Consider the following 16,713-nt stretch of genomic DNA (forward strand, 5'->3'; position numbering starts at 1 on the left):
ACTGTGCCGGTTACTTCTGCAGAAAGGAATGTAACAGCGGTGAGTGGCTGAAAAATCAGACTCTTGCTCAACTTGTTTCATCAAATCATTTTCAATAGACTGTTACATGTTTAATTAAATGCTTAGTTAATTAAACATTTTTACATCTTTAAATACTTTGAAATATTAATAGAAAATAAAACAGTAAATATGAAACATTTTCGAGTAGAGAAGAGAATATAAAAGTTGAAAACTCCTTTGGTGAGTTTTTTTCGTATGTTGTAGATACAGAACATGATTTTTAGTTCATCGGTTTCTACATGTGGGTTTTCCTCGGGAAAGAACGCCTTCCCAGGACCCGAGAGGGAGAGGGCCGTCCTCACTGCTGTGCTGACTCTGTTCCTGTGTGCATTTTTACGTCCTGGGATCTCAGTTTGGAAGGCTGCCATTATAATGAACAACATGGAGTTTCTAAATTGTCTTCTAATTCCAGGGACAGAAAATATTAATGGGTCTCTTGGGTAAATGGTGTTTGTGTTTTTTTGCAAATAAAGCACCTTCTCAATGAATCAAATCCCTGGGTCATTGATTACCCTCTAGTAGCTGATCAGTCAAAGGCTCCTCGATCACAGTGCCTGCCACAGGCAACAAGAAAATCCATTGAATGAAGAATCTGATAAAGACTACATGTCTTAAACCATATATTGACTCAGGCTTTAGAGCTAATCTGCTAATTTGCTCATCTAAAGGCTAGATGGATTGAATTATATAGATTTTACGACAGAGGATAATAAGAACTGTCTTGGTTGAGAAAAGGGAAAATATCTTTTTGTGATCTTCCATGTTTTACTGTCAAAAACTCTGCAGGAAGCAGATAAGGTCGACAGCTCAGTTATGAGCATGAGCCTGAAATTTAAGGACAGCTGTAACAGAAACAATCCACCACCAACAGTTATACTGTTGAAGATTATTCTGAATCTTAAACACCAATCTCTGGTTTAAAAAAACCTATTTACCAAAGCAGAGCAATTCTGTTTTTGATGTCCAAAGTTAATTATAAAGTCAACTAAACTGGCTTTTAAAAGCTCTTTTTAACACAGGTTTTAAATATCATTCAGGAAAAAAAGAGATCTGATTAATTTTCAATCCTCTAATGTTAATTTTTAGGAAAAAAAATCTTTTTCTAACAAATTAGACATAATAATCTAAGAAGACACAAATGATTTTTCTTCTCAATTATCTGAGTAGTGAAATCAAGAGCGTCTAAATTCTAATCCAGATGAATTTTGCCTTCCTTTGTGCTTAAGAAAAGTGAATTACTGTTTCAAAATAAATCTTCCTCTACACCTTTGAGTTGATACCATCTGCGTCCTTTTACTCTAGCCTTTTAAGTTTTGCTCTTAAAGAAGGTACACCTGAATTTGGAAAATACCATGAAGTCCCTCAAGTTTGTAGGCCAATGATTCTCATTTTATATATATTTATTACTTGAAAATTTTATTCTTTAACCAGTAATATTTTCTAGTGTCTCAAGCAGGCATTTATAATCAATGAAAATTCTAGAAGACCTAGGTGGGTAAATTATATCCTAAAGAATAAAGAAAAGTCTTAAAGGGTGTTTAAGAGCAATAATGTGTAAGTCCACATTTGTTTCTTAAACCTATAATAGGATGAAACATTTCCAGTTTAAGGATGCTTTGTGTGGTTTGATTTCAGTCTCTGAATACAAAGCCACCAACAACTATGACTACTGCCGGGTATATTAACGACGAAGTTGCCAGTACTCATTGCCAGCATAGATGTTGGAGGACAAGGTATCAGTAGCTAAAAAAGTTTTTTGTGGCACCCAAAATGTATCCTCTTGGATTTTAAATTAACTGCAGGATTAAATGTTGGTAATTTGGGAAATCTACATTTTCCACATTTTAGTTTAAAGTAGGCATGCCATCTGAGAAAGATTCCTTCTCCCTCCATTGTTTAGTGGGTAAATTCTAACGAGTTAGAATTACAAGTCTGGAATTCCTGAAGGCCAGAAACCCCAGTCCCAGCCATTTATTAGTTAGAATGCAAACCATGAGGAGCGAGACACGCTTGCTCACTGGCCCATCCCGTTTGATCAGGGTTTGGTGTTTAGAGTTCGCTCTGCCTTTCTCCCTTCACTCTCCAGCCCACGCAAGGGACTCCGAAGGCCACTTACAGTTTTTCGTAATGACCGTTTAATAAACTATGCCAAGGAACACTGTGGTACGGCTGCCACTTCAGAGCAGGAGAGCACTGGTCAGCAGGCATCACGTTCTGTCCCTCACTGCCGTGGTCTTGCATTTCGACGCTGTGACTCTCTCTTGTCACTGCAAAGAAATAGGTGTGTCAGCTTTCCCCCAGGGCTGCTTTTCCTAGGCTCATAGACAGCTGCACGGATCTAGGGAACAGGCCACGCAGAAGGCAGAGTGACCGCGTGGGCAGCGACAGCATTGGGAGGCAGGAGGCTGTGGCTGGCCTTGTGTCCTCATCTACAGAAAGAGTGGCTGATCTCTAAGGTGCCAAAGGGAGTATTTGTTGGGAACGTTGCCCTCCTTCTATCTACCCTACATCCTGCACAGCATCTCCTCACTTCCATGCTGTGTGGTTCCAGCGAAGTCCACTTTCAGCCTGAAGAGGGTAGGGGACCCAGCCAGGCTTCATCAGTCCAAGTACAGCACTCACTGTCTGCATTAATAATTGCATCAGGGAGGCGCCTGCCTAATCCAATCCAAGCAGAGTGGATCTCAGCACTGCTGAGAATGTGGGTTGAAAGATGCTCAGTCTTGCCCTGGCCGGGTAGCTCAGTTGGTTAGAGAGCATCATCTTGGAATGCCAAGGTTTCAAATTTGATCCCTGATCAGGGCATATACAAGAAGCAAATAATAAATGCATAAATAAGTGGCAACAAATCTCTCTCAAATCAACACATACAATATATATGTATATAAAAGATGCTGCATCTTTTCCATGAGGACTGAACCTCATGGACTGATACACCCCAAGAGCTGCAGGCCCCACCAGGGGACGCGAGGAAAAGCCTGTCTGGGAAGAAGCCAGCACAGCAGAAGGCACAGTAGAGAATGAAGGGCACCCAGTCCTGACGGTGTGATTTCAGTTCTGGGATCCAATCCTAAATTCTTGTGTTACAGAAGCCAATAAATACTCTGGTTTTGTTTTTGTTTGTTTATTTTTATTTTTTGCATAAGGCAGTTTGAGGTTTTGGTTTTTGTCTTTTGTTTCTTTGTTTTTGCTAATTGCAATCAGTACATTCTGATTTGTTACAGGTCCCTGGTGGCACCCAGATTCTGTGGTCCAACGAGCCTTTTGAACTTAGATGAGTTATTTATTCACTTAGCATCTTACTTCCCTCAACTGTAAAACAGAAATTAAAACAGGTGTCCTACCCAACGTGCAACATTACACAAGCAGAGAGAATGACAGCGACAGCACTTTCAGAAGCTGGTACCAGGATACAGGGACAAAATATCTTGTTAGTATGTGGTATTAACTACATGAAATTGCTACTTTTGTACATTAAAAAAAAACGGTCAAATAACAGCAATTTCACACGTGCAAGCTACTAGTTTTGCATAATCCTTGCAAGTTGTCTTAATTTGAGTATGCCTCCAAACTGTACGATTCAACCGCAGATCATTTTTATGTAAATTTGAGTGGGACGTTTGCTGTTCCCCTTTTCTTTGAACTCCCCCACCATTACTCATGCCTGGCGTCAGGAGTGAGATGGAAACAGCGGTTGCTCGTGAGAGCAGGTGCAGGCTGTGCGAACAATGCAGAGATACCACGTTCGCTCCTGAGCCCGTACTTAGCCCACAGCTTGGAAAACGCAGGGGGACGTGGCCGGCTTTTCCTTCACGCACCTAACTTTCTTTATCCGTACTTTTATAGAGGATTTCCTCAAATAAAGAACAGAGCTGCATTGGGTTGCTTTTGACCCCAAATGCCACAGAAAATGTGTTTTTCTTGGTGTGTCACTATTACATTCACTGAAGCAACACATCTGGTTTTTTTTTGGTTGTTGTAAATGTGGATTTGGGAACGATTCCTCAAAAGCCTGAGAAACTCTTCCCCAGCTATGAATAAGGAGGTCAGCAATGTGAGGGGCTCTTCATGCCCTCGCTCCTCCAAAAGTTACCTGGCCTTAAATATTTTCAAAACAGCCCTGGAAAGTTTTGCTCAGTGGTTAGAGTCTCTGACCCATGGACCAAAGGGTCAAGGGTTCAATTCCCAGTCAAGGGCATGTACCTGGGTTGCAGGTTTCATCCCCGGCCCCAGTTGAGGTCGTGAGGGAAGCAACCAATCGATGTGTGTCTCTCACAGTGATATTTCTCTCTCTCTCTCTCTCTCTCTCTCTCTCTCAGTCCCTCACTCCCTTCCACTCTATCTAAAAATCAATGGAAAAATATCCTTGGGTGAGAATTAATAACAACAACAACAAATATATATTTTCCAAACAACAACAGCAAACCTTTCCATCATTCTCCTGCTTATCAAATTCAAAGAAAGGGAGAAACTAGTTCTTCCATCTCTCCCACCGTTCTCCATGAAGCGAGGATAAAGGAAGTTCAGGAGCCTTAAGTTTGGAAATGTTTCAGTCACGGCTCTCTGCTTCATGGCTATACACTCTTAGGGAAATGGTTTAAGAACTCTGGGCTTCAGTTTCTTCTTCTGTAAAATGGGAGTGACCTTATGACAGCTCCCAGGATTGTTGAAGGGATTCAATGAGGGATATCTGTATGTTCTTAGCACCGTGTCTATCACCAGTGAGAGTTTAAACAATGGTGTCATTATCACACGTACTTCTTTCAACTCAGGTGACTCAGTTATTCCCAAGAAACCTTGGCAAATACTTCAGTTCTCGGCCTCCATGGTAACGCTAGCTGATGTGAGTGAATACCAGCTCATTGAGGCCGTTTCCCACTCAAGGATGGCAGCAAGGGCAAGGTGTCAGGTAAGCAGCCGAATCCCAGCTCTACTCCTGCAGGTGCTGGTAGGGAGGGTGGGCGGGAGCAGGGGCCATTGTCCTCATGGGTAATGGCCCCTCCGACCCTTTCTCATCATGGCAGCAAAGGTACTGGGGCAGCCACTCCAAAAGGACTGACATAATTGTGGCTTCTCTGGGAGATAGCTGAACCCCAGGGATGGAAATCCAGGGATGAAAATCTGGAACCACAAGCTCACACCAAAATTCCAGGCAAAAACCCTAACCTATTCAGGGACTTATTAATACTTAAAATAATATCTACTATTCCTGTGTGTTTTCTGCACCACAGTCACTGTCCCTGACACTTGACACAGTTTCTCATCAACATTAATTCATTTTCAAGGTAAGGATCCCTTTTTAAATAAAACATCTTTATTGAAGTATAATATACATGATGAAGAGCACACTGATCATTAGTATACAATTTGATACTTAAAAAAATTTTTTTTCTTTATTGATCTTTAGAGAGAGACAAAGAGAGGGAGAGAGAGATCAAAATATAGATGAGAGAGAACATTGACTGGCTGCCTCCTGCATGACTCCCACTGGCGATTGGACCAGGAATCAAACCAGCAACCTCTTGGTGCATGGGTTGATGCTCAACCACTGACCCACACCAGCCAGGCCAATTTGATACTTTGTAACAAAATGAATTATACCAGGTAACTACCGCCATCAAGAAATAGGACATTCCAGCATTCTAGAAGACACCCTTCTGCCTCTTCCCATCACCACTTTCTTCTGCCCAAGAATAATCACCATTCTGAACTCATTATAGAAATGGAATAATATGATAGATTCTCTTATATGTCAGTTTCTTTTGCCCAACATTATGTTTATAAGATTCATTATTATTGTTGCAAATGGCAGTTGGCTATTCATTTTCATTGCTGTATAGTATTCCACTATATGATCATCCCACAGTTATCCTGCCCTTGGTGGCTGTTTGGGTTATTTTCAGTTTGAGTAATGCTGCATACGTATTTTTGTGCACGTCTTTTAGTGGGCTTATGTACACATTTCTGCTAGGTGTATTCTAGGAGTGGAACCACTGGGTCATAGGATTTGCTTTACTAGATGCAGCCAAACAGATTTAGAAAGTGGATATGAGGAAAGGATTCTTGCTTTCAACAAATGTGGAAAAGGGTTCAAAGACCTGAAATAACTTGCCTAGTGTTGCAGCTGTTAAATGGATGGGATGGACCTCAAACCTTTCTCTTCCCTTTATGCTACACGAAGGATTTCTTGAGAAAATATCACAGAAGAGAGAAGCAGAAATGTGAAGGCAGCAAACTGCCCAAGTCCCAACACTTTAAGAAAACTCATAGCTTGGATTTGAATGTCTTTCAAAATATTTTTTATGCAATCCTTTTTTTTTTTTTAATCTTGGAAGTGAGTGAAGTAGAATTTATGACTCTTATTTGATAATCAGGAAAAGTGAGGCTTTGAAAGTTATCAGTTGCTGGAGAGATGAGACGGATTCTTCTGACTCTACCGTTCAAACTCAGCCACAGCACCTCTCACTGAGGGGCCAAAGGTCACAGTTCTGCAGCTGATAAACCCTTTTATATTTGAGGTGCAAACCATTAGAGGTCAGGAACCCTTTTATATTTGGGGTTCAGGTCCGGTGGGACCAGGAGCCCTCTCCTATTTGGGATACAGAGCATGAAGGGTTGGAACCAGCTAATAGGAGCCTGCCCATCAGCTGCTTTCTCTCAGAGCAAGATTTTACGTCTGCTCACAACAACCCAGTAATTCTACTTGTGAACCCTATAAATGGGGATCTTGGAGCCCTCCGTCAAGGTGACTGCTTGGGAGAAGTTCACCAGGAAAACTGATTTTTTTTTTAATCCTCACCTGAGGATATTTTTCCATTGATTTTTAGATAGAGTGGGAAGGAGGGAGGGAGAGAGAGAAACATCGATGTGAGAGAGACACATCGATTGGTGCCTCCTGCTTGACCCCAGGCTGGGGATCAAACCTGCAACCCAGGTACATGCCCCTGACTGGGAATCAAGCCCAGGACTCTAAGGTCTGCGGGCCGATGCTCTAACCCTTGAGCCAAACCGGCTATGGGAGCCTTCCTGATGGATTTAGAACATCATTTCCCATCAGAAACCCTGCCTGCGAGACTACCATAAGCTCTTCCTTCCTCATCCACGTGCTGTTTCCCTAGGCCTTTGTGAAAACCCTTGGCCTCTGCAACACCAAATCCAAGCACTCTACTGGAAAACTTTTGCTAAAAATATGAACCGTAATGAAAACACGGCACTTGGATTAACTTGAGTTTTGCCTCCCCCTACCCCCATTATTTTTTGCCCATTGGCTCATTTTTATTTTAGAACTGTTGTCTGGAGCCCATTATCTTTAGCCAGCTTTTCAATGACCTTTGAATAAATGTTCAACAAGGGATTCCAGGTTTCCTGTCTGCTGGGACATTTCAGATAGTCTTCCGCGGCTGTTTTCTGGAGATGGTGAAAAATCAACGCCCTTTCCAGGGATAGGCAGCAGAAACTCATCGCAGGATCGAGCTTAACTCTGAAATGACCAGGACGATGTGAGCAGCAATCTGGTCAGATGGGGAAACTCTTGGAAGGTTTGGGTGACTTTCTCAGTACTCTCAGTGAGCTGGTGCCTCTGTGGGAGAGCAAACAGATGGTTCTCTCATCTGCCTAGGGATTTACTCAGCCGTTTGTGTTTGAGAATAGTATTGAAGCAGCAGGCTGGATGCAAGGATCCCTGCAGAAATTAGAGTAACCTTTCATAGGGAGGTGGATGGAGAGCTCTATATTATCTGGAAAGGTGCCTTTATTTTGCATTTTGTGTTTCTAGGGTTAAAAAATGAAAATCACGCAACTGCTGGCCACAGTGGATCTATGCAAAAGAAAAGAGGAGGTTTGGTTTATACAAGGGCTGCACGTCCAGCACAGTTCTGCCTTAGCTCTCCTAGGAGGCGGCGATGTGTGGGACTCGCTGAGAGGGTGCATGGTCCGCTGAAGGACCCCAGAGCCATGCTGGAGCTGAGGCCAGGCTTCCTTGAAAGAACCAGCTCGCATGTAGCTGGAGAAGGCGAAAGCAGCAATGTGAGCAGGTGAGGACACCACACACACCTCCTCTCAGGGCAGGATAAGCCTCTAGAGTGTGAGGACAAAGCGAGAGGGAGAACCCGGGGAGGGAAATCTTGGACTTCTTGCCAAGCTGATGCATGGGAATAAAAGACATGTGACTTGGTACCCTCAATTTGGAGAGCTAGTCACACTGCCTGGATTCGATTGGTTACGGTGGCATAGAATTGGCGTGTAGTATTATCCTTTTCCCTAGCAAGTGCCATAGTGTTTACTCTGAAAATTCCGAAGTTCAAGACTCCAGACTCAAGAAACCCAATTTTTCTCAACTTGATCAAGTCTCTAAGCTCAAAACACAATGTGTCACATGATGTATAAGACAAAGAACAAGGTAGGCTGACCACTTGGGCATGGATGATGGTGCTACAAGACTTCTAAAATTATGTTACAAAATTTCAAAGGTCTTCTGCGAACCTGGTAATTTGCAGGAAAGCGCAACTCTCTACCTTCCTGCTCGCTGAAGAAAGCCTCTCAAGTCTCACTTCCCGCAGGACCTCCGTGAGCCAGCAGCAGCCATCACCTGGGGGCGTGTTAGGAAGACCGGCTACCAGACCCCACCGCAGGCTCCCTGAGTCAGCTCTGCATTGTGCCATGGCCCGTGTGACCCGTGCACCCTGCAGGGACGAGGGTGGCACAGGGCAGGGCAATGAGCACGCCAGCAGGCTCTCGGAGGTGCTGCCGGTGGCACAGCTCCCCTGGCCTGGCGTCTGGGTCCCCTGAGACAGTGCCCGGAGATAGAAAGGACGGGTGTGTCATCTCCAGCGGAGAGAGCGAATGGCATCTCTTCCTGGGAGCTCCTGTGTGACCCCACCTAAGACGGCATAAAACACTCCGCCAAACGGGAAGAAACAAACTCCCAGAGCCTCTCACGCCCTCCTGTGGGAGAGAGGATGATTTGGTAGGGCTGCTCCGAGGCTGTCAAAAAGCCCCCGCCTGGACGGCCGGGCAGCGACAGGCCTGGGGTTGGCTCACTTGGTCCGGAGTCCTGGGCCCACGTCTCGCAGTCCCCGGAGTCCTCCAGCGCCGGTGTGCACTTCCTCTTCTTTGTCGATAGCAGCGAGGCGCTAAAATCAAGAAACCAGAATGAAGGTTAGGGTCCTTCTTTGCTCTGTGTTACAGTCAACGAAATTTAATGTGCCGGGTCTCTGCGCTCGGCCTTCCTGAGTCTAATTCTAATGCGTTCAGGTTCCTCGGGCCCTAATCGTCTGCAAAGCCGGGTCCATGCGTGGGGTGGACACAGCAAGCCCTTGTCCATGAGTCCTACTGGTCTCAAACTTTATTTTCCTCTACCCAGTGGATCTGGATTCACCTACTTGAAAAGTAAACTGACGAAGGCAGAGGATTCATTGAGACAGAGAAGGTAAGGATTTAAAATACAGGTATACATTTTACACCTGAATTTTTTTTTCACATGGAGTTTTATCACACTTTTTGATGGCCTTTACTCTTTTTTGCCATCTTCCAGGTCCCAAGTCAGGAATGAAAGGGAGACAAGAGGGAGAGGAAGGAAAAGAGAAGAAAAGGATATTAGCAAATGTTTGACATCTTTTTCTACAAGCTCATTCACAAATTCCTTTGAGTACTCTAACTGAGGCTGCAGGTGCAAACTGGGCTTTTCCCGTCACTCAGAATCTCCCTATATATTCTTGACGTTTTAGCTTTTCATTGAATGAGGAGAACCTTGGGTTTAGTGGGTTTTTAATTAAAAGATGGTCTAAAGCCAAGAACCCTGGGCCTGGCCAGGTCTGATACATGTCTCAACACTGCCATCTCCTGGAGAGGATGCTGCTGTTCACCCTCTACTGGCGCTGCGCGGGGCGGGCTGCTCTGAGCTCTTTCACAACTAAGGATCTTCTTGCTCTTTACCCAGGGCTGTAGCACGGAGGCTGCCGATGGTGAGAACAACTTATCCCCAGATGAGAGGACACAGATTGGTCCAGGGTGGTCGCAGGATGACCAGCGTTGGGACAGCAGCTGTGAAAGGTGCGGTGGGTAAGGTCACAGTCGCTCCTGTCCCCCGAGCTCTGTGGGGGTTGCTCGGGCAGAGGCCTCGGTGCAGCAGCAGAGTGGGGAAAAGGAGCTGGGGTCCTCGGAGGCGGGCAGCATGCACCTGGGGGAACACACAGGTAAGAAGGGTCTCTTCCTCACCACCCAGAGTTGAAGAAGGTGCACCTTGTGCAGGAGGCGGAGGGCACTCACCTTTGACCTGTGGAGGAGAGCAGGAGTCTGATGTCGAGTAGGGTGGGGTGTCTGGGAGCTGGCCTTGCCTGAGGATTAGAGACATGTGTCACTTTTTTGTTGTTACCCATTCCATCATTATATGTTTGTCACAAACGGGAGGTGTCCCTCAGTGTGCGGCACCCCCAGGAATGGTTCCAGGTGCCCCAGGCGCCTGAGCCACCAGACCATGCCCAGCGTCCTGTGTTAAATGAATGGGCTTTTGTCAGACAAACCTGGGTCTGCCTCCCAGCTCTTCATTTCTTAGCCTTTCCAGGCCTTGGTTTCCTCGCCTACAAAATGTGGCTGATCATTACGCCTTCCTCATAGCTTCATTGTGAAAATTAAATGAGATACCGTGTGTAAACCCAAACTACACAGAGAGTGCTCAGAAAACTTTAATTAACATTATTGCTTTTTAACATTCTCAAAGCACTTATACCAGAGCGATGGTTGTACTGTTTGGGCTAAGACAATGGAACATATCACCAGGAAAGCAAGGGTTTCCATCTGTGCTCTGGGAGGTACCGAAGTTCAGGGGTTTTATAAAAGAAAAAATTTTAATGCCTAGGAGAGTGGGGGAAGTCATAATATTTATATATTGAGGTGCGAATAAAATTTCATTTTATAAAATGAGTTCCACCTCTAACAAAGTGTGAAAACTTCTGTTCCAAAAAACCTACAAGTCCCTTATGGCTCAGAAACTCGGTGAATGTAAGTCATACATAAGTACTACCACCCTCCACTTGACTCTGTTGCTGGAGAGTAAACTGTCACATTTTTCTTGGTTGATTAAGACTTCACAATAAAGAGAAAATTCTGCTTTTATTATTTACTAGGAAAGTTATGTTTTCTTCTCAAATTGGTCTTTTATAATTTATTCGCTTTTTATTACTAAGGGAAGAGGTAACATACTTTTACAGTTCTCCAAAAACCCCTCTCAAATGAAAGTAAAAGAATAAAGAAAGAAGTATAAACACAAAAGGACACAGAGCGCATGAGCAGAGACCACACCAGGCCATGTTTCAATGACAAAAGTAGGGTGGACGGTAACTGAATCCACAGGGTAGAAAAAGAAAAAACAAGACTTCCTGGAGTGGGTGGAGGGGACGTAGGAGCCAACAGGAAGTTATCCAGTTCAAATGCAGCCCCAGAAAAGCCCAAGATATTGGAGTTACCAAGAGCCTCTGAATTCAGGGGTAAGGTGGGGCTAAAGATAAAAGGATTGATTGAAGGTTAGATAACCCTTAGATCAGCTTCCCCAACCCTTACAGCCTGGCAACCACCTCCATCACCCCTAACAGAAGCTGAGAAAGCTTGGTCTCTGGAGAAATGAATCCAAGGAGACTGTGGGGCTACAGGACTGAAAAAGGAAAGATTAATTAAAGTCCAAACGCTGAACTGTGAGACCTTTCCTCAACTGGGCTTTCTAGGCATCCAAGCAGATTTCCCACAGTAAGAAATTGAAAGGTTGTTCCCTAGAAAAAGTGCATGTCCTCAGGAGAGAGAAAATGATGTTTTTGAAGTCGCCCAAGACAATGGCCAGCCCCTGCATGATCACTGTACGGTAAAGCTCGCCCTCTGAGAAGAATGGTTTGCACACAGACTATCTTGAAAAAGAACAAACAATGGAGAGACAGACATTTTCAGAAAGCCTTTCACGTTGAAGACAGAGAACAAACAACTAGATAAATAAGGAGCTCAAAAGAATCACAAAAAGCTCTTCTGCTTCTGACATGATGGGTCAGCTCCTACCAGACCTGATCCTCCCATAGACAAAAACTATGAACTCTGGAAAAAATGTCTAATCTACCCCAAAACAATAGAAAGTCGGCAAAAGCAAGAAGAGTCTGGGGGGGCACTGAAGCCTGCGCACAGGTAATGGCATAAGATGAGTTACCTGTTCACAGCTCGGCCTCAGGGTGGCTGGAGTCAGAACCACAAAACAGCTAAAATGCCAATAGAAACCTATAATCTCTCTGGCCGAAGGACCCAGAGAACAGAGTCTGAGGCAAACACAGCTGCTGAAATGAAAGGGGAATTTTGGAAAAGAGAGATTTAGAGAGAAGAAACACCAGATTCTACGGAGAATCTCGGCCACGTGTCCGGCTGCCTCCTGAGCCATCCAGGTGTGGGGCTAACTGCACTCAGCCCAACCAAAGCAAAAAAGGACTGAAGTGAAATTTGTGCTACTGCCCAAAAGGTAGACTTTACAAATTGAGTCTAAGCAAAGTAATATAACGAATATAAAAACAAATATGTATACTCTTCTGAGCAATATAAAACAATCCAGATGTTCACAGTGTCCAGGATACAATTCAGAATTCCTCAGTGACTCAGTAGGAATAAGCATCTTTTGGTTACCACCTCTAGGTTGATGAATAAACTGAGAAAACAATTCCTAAAAGAATGTTATCCATAAATATACAATTCATTATTACAACAACAAAAAGATAATTACTCAGTAAAGAAACAGGAAAATGTAGCCCAGCTTCAAGGGAAAGAACAATAAATACAAAATCTCAGCAAAGGTACAGAAACTATATTAAAAAAAAAAAAATGAACTAAATGGAAATTCTAGAATTGAAGCTAATTTTAGATATGAAAATACTTTTTTTTTTAAATCACTGGGTGGCATAACGGAACTTGAAGATAGATCAATAGAGATCATCCAACCTAAAGAACAGAGAAAAAAAATGAATTAAAAAAATGGGAGAGAAAAAGAGATTCAGAGACTTGTTGAGAGGGTGGAGCAGAAAAATAAAGATACAATGGCCAAAACTTTCCAAATCTGGTAAAAGACATAAATTTATAGGTTCAAGAAGCTCAGGAAATCTTAAGCAAGGTAAATATAGAGGAAACCACAGGTAGGTCATCCAAGTCACATAGCTCTAAACCAAAAACAAAGAGAAATCTTCAAAAGTAACCAGAGAAAAACAACATATACATGTAGGGTAACAGTGATTCAAATGGTCAGTGACTTCTCATCAAAATCTCCAAAGGCAATAAGATAGTCCAACAATATCTTTCAAGTGCTAGAGAAAATAAAAACTGACAACCTAGAACTTTATATCCAATAAAAATATCCTTCAAGGATAAAAGCAAAATAAAGACATTTTCAGATAAAAACCTTTTTTTAAGTGAATCCAGGAACGGATATGCACAATAAGAAATGTTAAAGACATTATTCAGGCTAAAGGGAAATGACAGATGAAAACTTGAACGTTTAGAAGAGAATAAAACGTCTAAAGAGAATAAAAAGTGGAATAATATCTGAATGCAAATTGCACTTTCCTCTTAATTTCTTTAAAATAATAAGACTGTAGCAAGCAAAAATTATGACATTATCTTATAGAGTTTATAATGTGTGTAGTTGTAATATTTAGGACAATTATAGCAGAGAGGATGGAACTAAGAATAAATGGAATTATACAGTTGAAGATTCCACATTTTCTGTAGATAATATTAAGATTTCAAAATGTATAAAGCAAGAACAGCAATATAAAAACATCACTTAGATGAAAAAAAATGGTAGAAATATCTAAAAGGGTTAAAAAGTATCTGCTTCTGGGAGAGCCCAATGCAGGGACATGGGAGTAGGGCAGAGGATGGCACCATTTGACTTCTTAAATTCTGCACGTGTCACTCTTATAAATCTGCAAATTACATTTGGTGATTGACTCTGTGATCTTTCAATGCCACATGCAAGATCTAGGCAGTTAAGTTACCTTTACATTAGCGACACCACTGAATTCAATAATGTGAATAAAAACTAAAAATAATCAGTAAATTATCAATTTACTCCAGAAATACGGTATGGCACATTAGAACCAGGAATGCACGCTCCATCCCTTTGTGGAGAACCGAAGGGCCCTGTGTTGAGTGGCAGTAATATGTGTTGGTGGTTTTAAAACGAAAAATTTTAAATTTTAAATGCATTCCTTAAAATGTAGTCTCCCTTCCAAAACTCATCACAGCTTCTCCTTTATTTCACTGCATTCCAGTCCTGGTGCATTTTAATATATTGAGAGAAATTCTGCAGTTCTTTTCAGAGAATTTGAGCGAAGAATGAATGCTAGCTACTTTCAAAACTAAGGAAATTATTTAAAATAAGTAAGCAAATTGTTAAAACAAGGGCAATGATTAACTGTTGCTGCTAACTCTTCCCTAATCACAGACACCACGTCAGGAATCCCAGGAATGCTCCTGAGACTTTTTTTCTTGTTTTACTTCCTGCTCTTAATGTACCTATTGAGCCAGAAGGATTTTCATGAAGTGGGCCTAGGAAGCAACAGACACCAGCGGTCACTCGCTCCGAGGGCCCATCTCTGTCTCCAGCTTCTGTAGGAAATAGTTGTAAAACTAAAAAAGATTTTAGCAGCTGATAAAATAATAAGATAACTTGCCTTCTGGACCTTTCATCTCAGGTGCACAACTTGCTTTGTGTTTTGAAGGGTACGTGGAGAAACGTGGTCTCTAGGAGGTTGAATGTCATGCAAACCCGAAGGGAGGGTGCAGAACAGACTCCCCCCAGCTGACTGAAGTTGTACGAACATCCATGACAGCCAGTCTTCCTTTCGGAGTGCAGCCAGGCCTGAGCAAGTATTTACTGAGTGCCTAGTATGTGCTTGCGACTCCGCTGGGCACTGTGCAGGGCACACAGTATTAAGACCTGGGCCTCATGTGAATACCCAGCGGGGACTACTCACAGTCCGACAGTCCGATCCCCAGTTTTCTTCATTGAGTCCCCCGGTGCCTTCACACACAACCTACCTCTTCTCTGACGTTCTACTGCACAGTGAGCTCTACTTAGCACAGTGCCTGGTACATAGTTAAGTACCTGGTACTTAATAACTATGAATTACTGCTTTTTTACATTACATATAGTTGTGTGTGTGTGTGTGTGTGTGTGTGTGTGTGTGTGAGGGCTTTCCTGACCACCCACTCCAAAATGGTAGCCTTCCCCCACCACTCACTGTCTACTCCCTTACCTGATGCTTATTTTTCTTATCTTACTGAAGGACTTGATCTCATATGCATTGCCTTGCTCATTCCACTACAGTGGCGCACGAGCAATGGAGTTCCAACAGCGAGGATGGGAGTGGCTCACCCCAGGAGGGGGTAATAAGGAAATGCACTGTTTACAAAGAATTAAAAACAATTCCTAAACCTACAAAAAAATCAACCTGTGCCCAGCTGGTGTGGCTCAGTGGCTGAGCATCGACCTCTGTACCAAGAGTTGCTGGTTTGATTCCCGGTCAGGACACATGCCCAGGTTGTGGGCCTGATCCCCAGTGGGGGGCATGCAGGAGGCGGCCAATCGATGTTCTCTCTCATCGATGTTTCTGTCTCTCTCTCCCTCTCCCTTCGTCTCTCTCTAACATCAATAAAGAAAAAAACAATTAGAGCCCTGGTCGGTTTGGCTCAGTAGTTGAGCATTGGCCTGTGGACCAGAGAGTCCCGGGTTCAGTTCCCGCTAGGGGCACATACCATAAAATAAATAAATAAACAAAAGTTATACTATTATTCATTTTTAAAAAAAAGAAAAAGACGCCCTGGCCGGTTTGGCTCAGCGGTTAGAGTGTTGGCCTGCGGTCCGGAGAGACCCGGGTTCGGTTCCCGCTAAGGGCACGTACCTTGGTTGCAGTTTGTCCCCAGCCCTGGTTGGGTCGTGTGGGTGGCAACCACTCGATGTGTCGCTCTCACGTCGATGTTTCTCTCTCTCTCTCCCCCTCTCTCTCTATCTGAACAAAATATCGAAAAAAAAAAAAAAAAAAAAAGAAAAAGAAAAAAACAATTAGAAAATATGTTCTCCAATTTTTCACATGTATGATTTATTTTCCCACGTGGACATTCACATGAAGAGCACATCTTGCCCTGGCCAATGTGGCTCAGTGGTTAGAGTGTGGGCCCCTCGAACCAAGGGTCTCAGGATTGATTCCCAGTCAAGGGCACATGCCTGGGTTGCAGGTTCGATCTGCAGCCCCATTTGGGGCACGTGCAGGAGGCAATTAATTGATGTGTCTCTCTCACATGGATGTTTCTCACTCTCTCTCTCCCCCCATCTTCCACTCTCTCTAAAAGGCAATGAAACAAAGATCCTCAGGTGAGGATTAACAACAACAAAAAAGCATGTGTTAATATTGTGTGCGTAGTGTCCAGCTGTGAGTATTGGTAGACACTCCATCGATACTTGATCAAGCTTAGTTAGGGTTTGCGCCCCCCCCCCCCCGAACTTGGGAGAGGAAAGGGCCCCGGCAGAAGGGCCGTCTGCGGACAAGGCCGCCCAGGAAAACCCTTCCCTGGCAGGGCCGGGAGCGGCCAGGAGGGCATGGTGCCACCCCTCCCCTCTGGAGTCGACTGCTCATG

The 16,713-nt window shown here is 43.6% G+C and overlaps 1 protein-coding gene across 1 annotated transcript in view; it reads right to left on the reverse strand.

Annotated features, from left to right (window-relative positions):
* The window catches only part of MYRFL (myelin regulatory factor like), a 112,808-nt gene that overhangs the window by 63,964 nt on the left and 32,131 nt on the right, over positions 1 to 16,713 (reverse strand). Inside the window, exons 3-6 of the mRNA XM_036251526.1 lie at positions 10,327 to 10,394; positions 9,994 to 10,237; positions 9,100 to 9,191; positions 2,177 to 2,327 (exon numbers count right to left, since the gene is read on the reverse strand). Coding sequence (XP_036107419.1) covers positions 2,177 to 2,327; positions 9,100 to 9,191; positions 9,994 to 10,237; positions 10,327 to 10,394 — 555 coding nt within the window. The remainder of the gene's footprint in view (positions 1 to 2,176; positions 2,328 to 9,099; positions 9,192 to 9,993; positions 10,238 to 10,326; positions 10,395 to 16,713) is intronic.

The sequence above is a fragment of the Molossus molossus genome, unplaced genomic scaffold, assembly GCF_014108415.1.
Source record: "Molossus molossus isolate mMolMol1 unplaced genomic scaffold, mMolMol1.p scaffold_m16_p_10, whole genome shotgun sequence".
Lineage (NCBI taxonomy): Eukaryota > Metazoa > Chordata > Mammalia > Chiroptera > Molossidae > Molossus > Molossus molossus.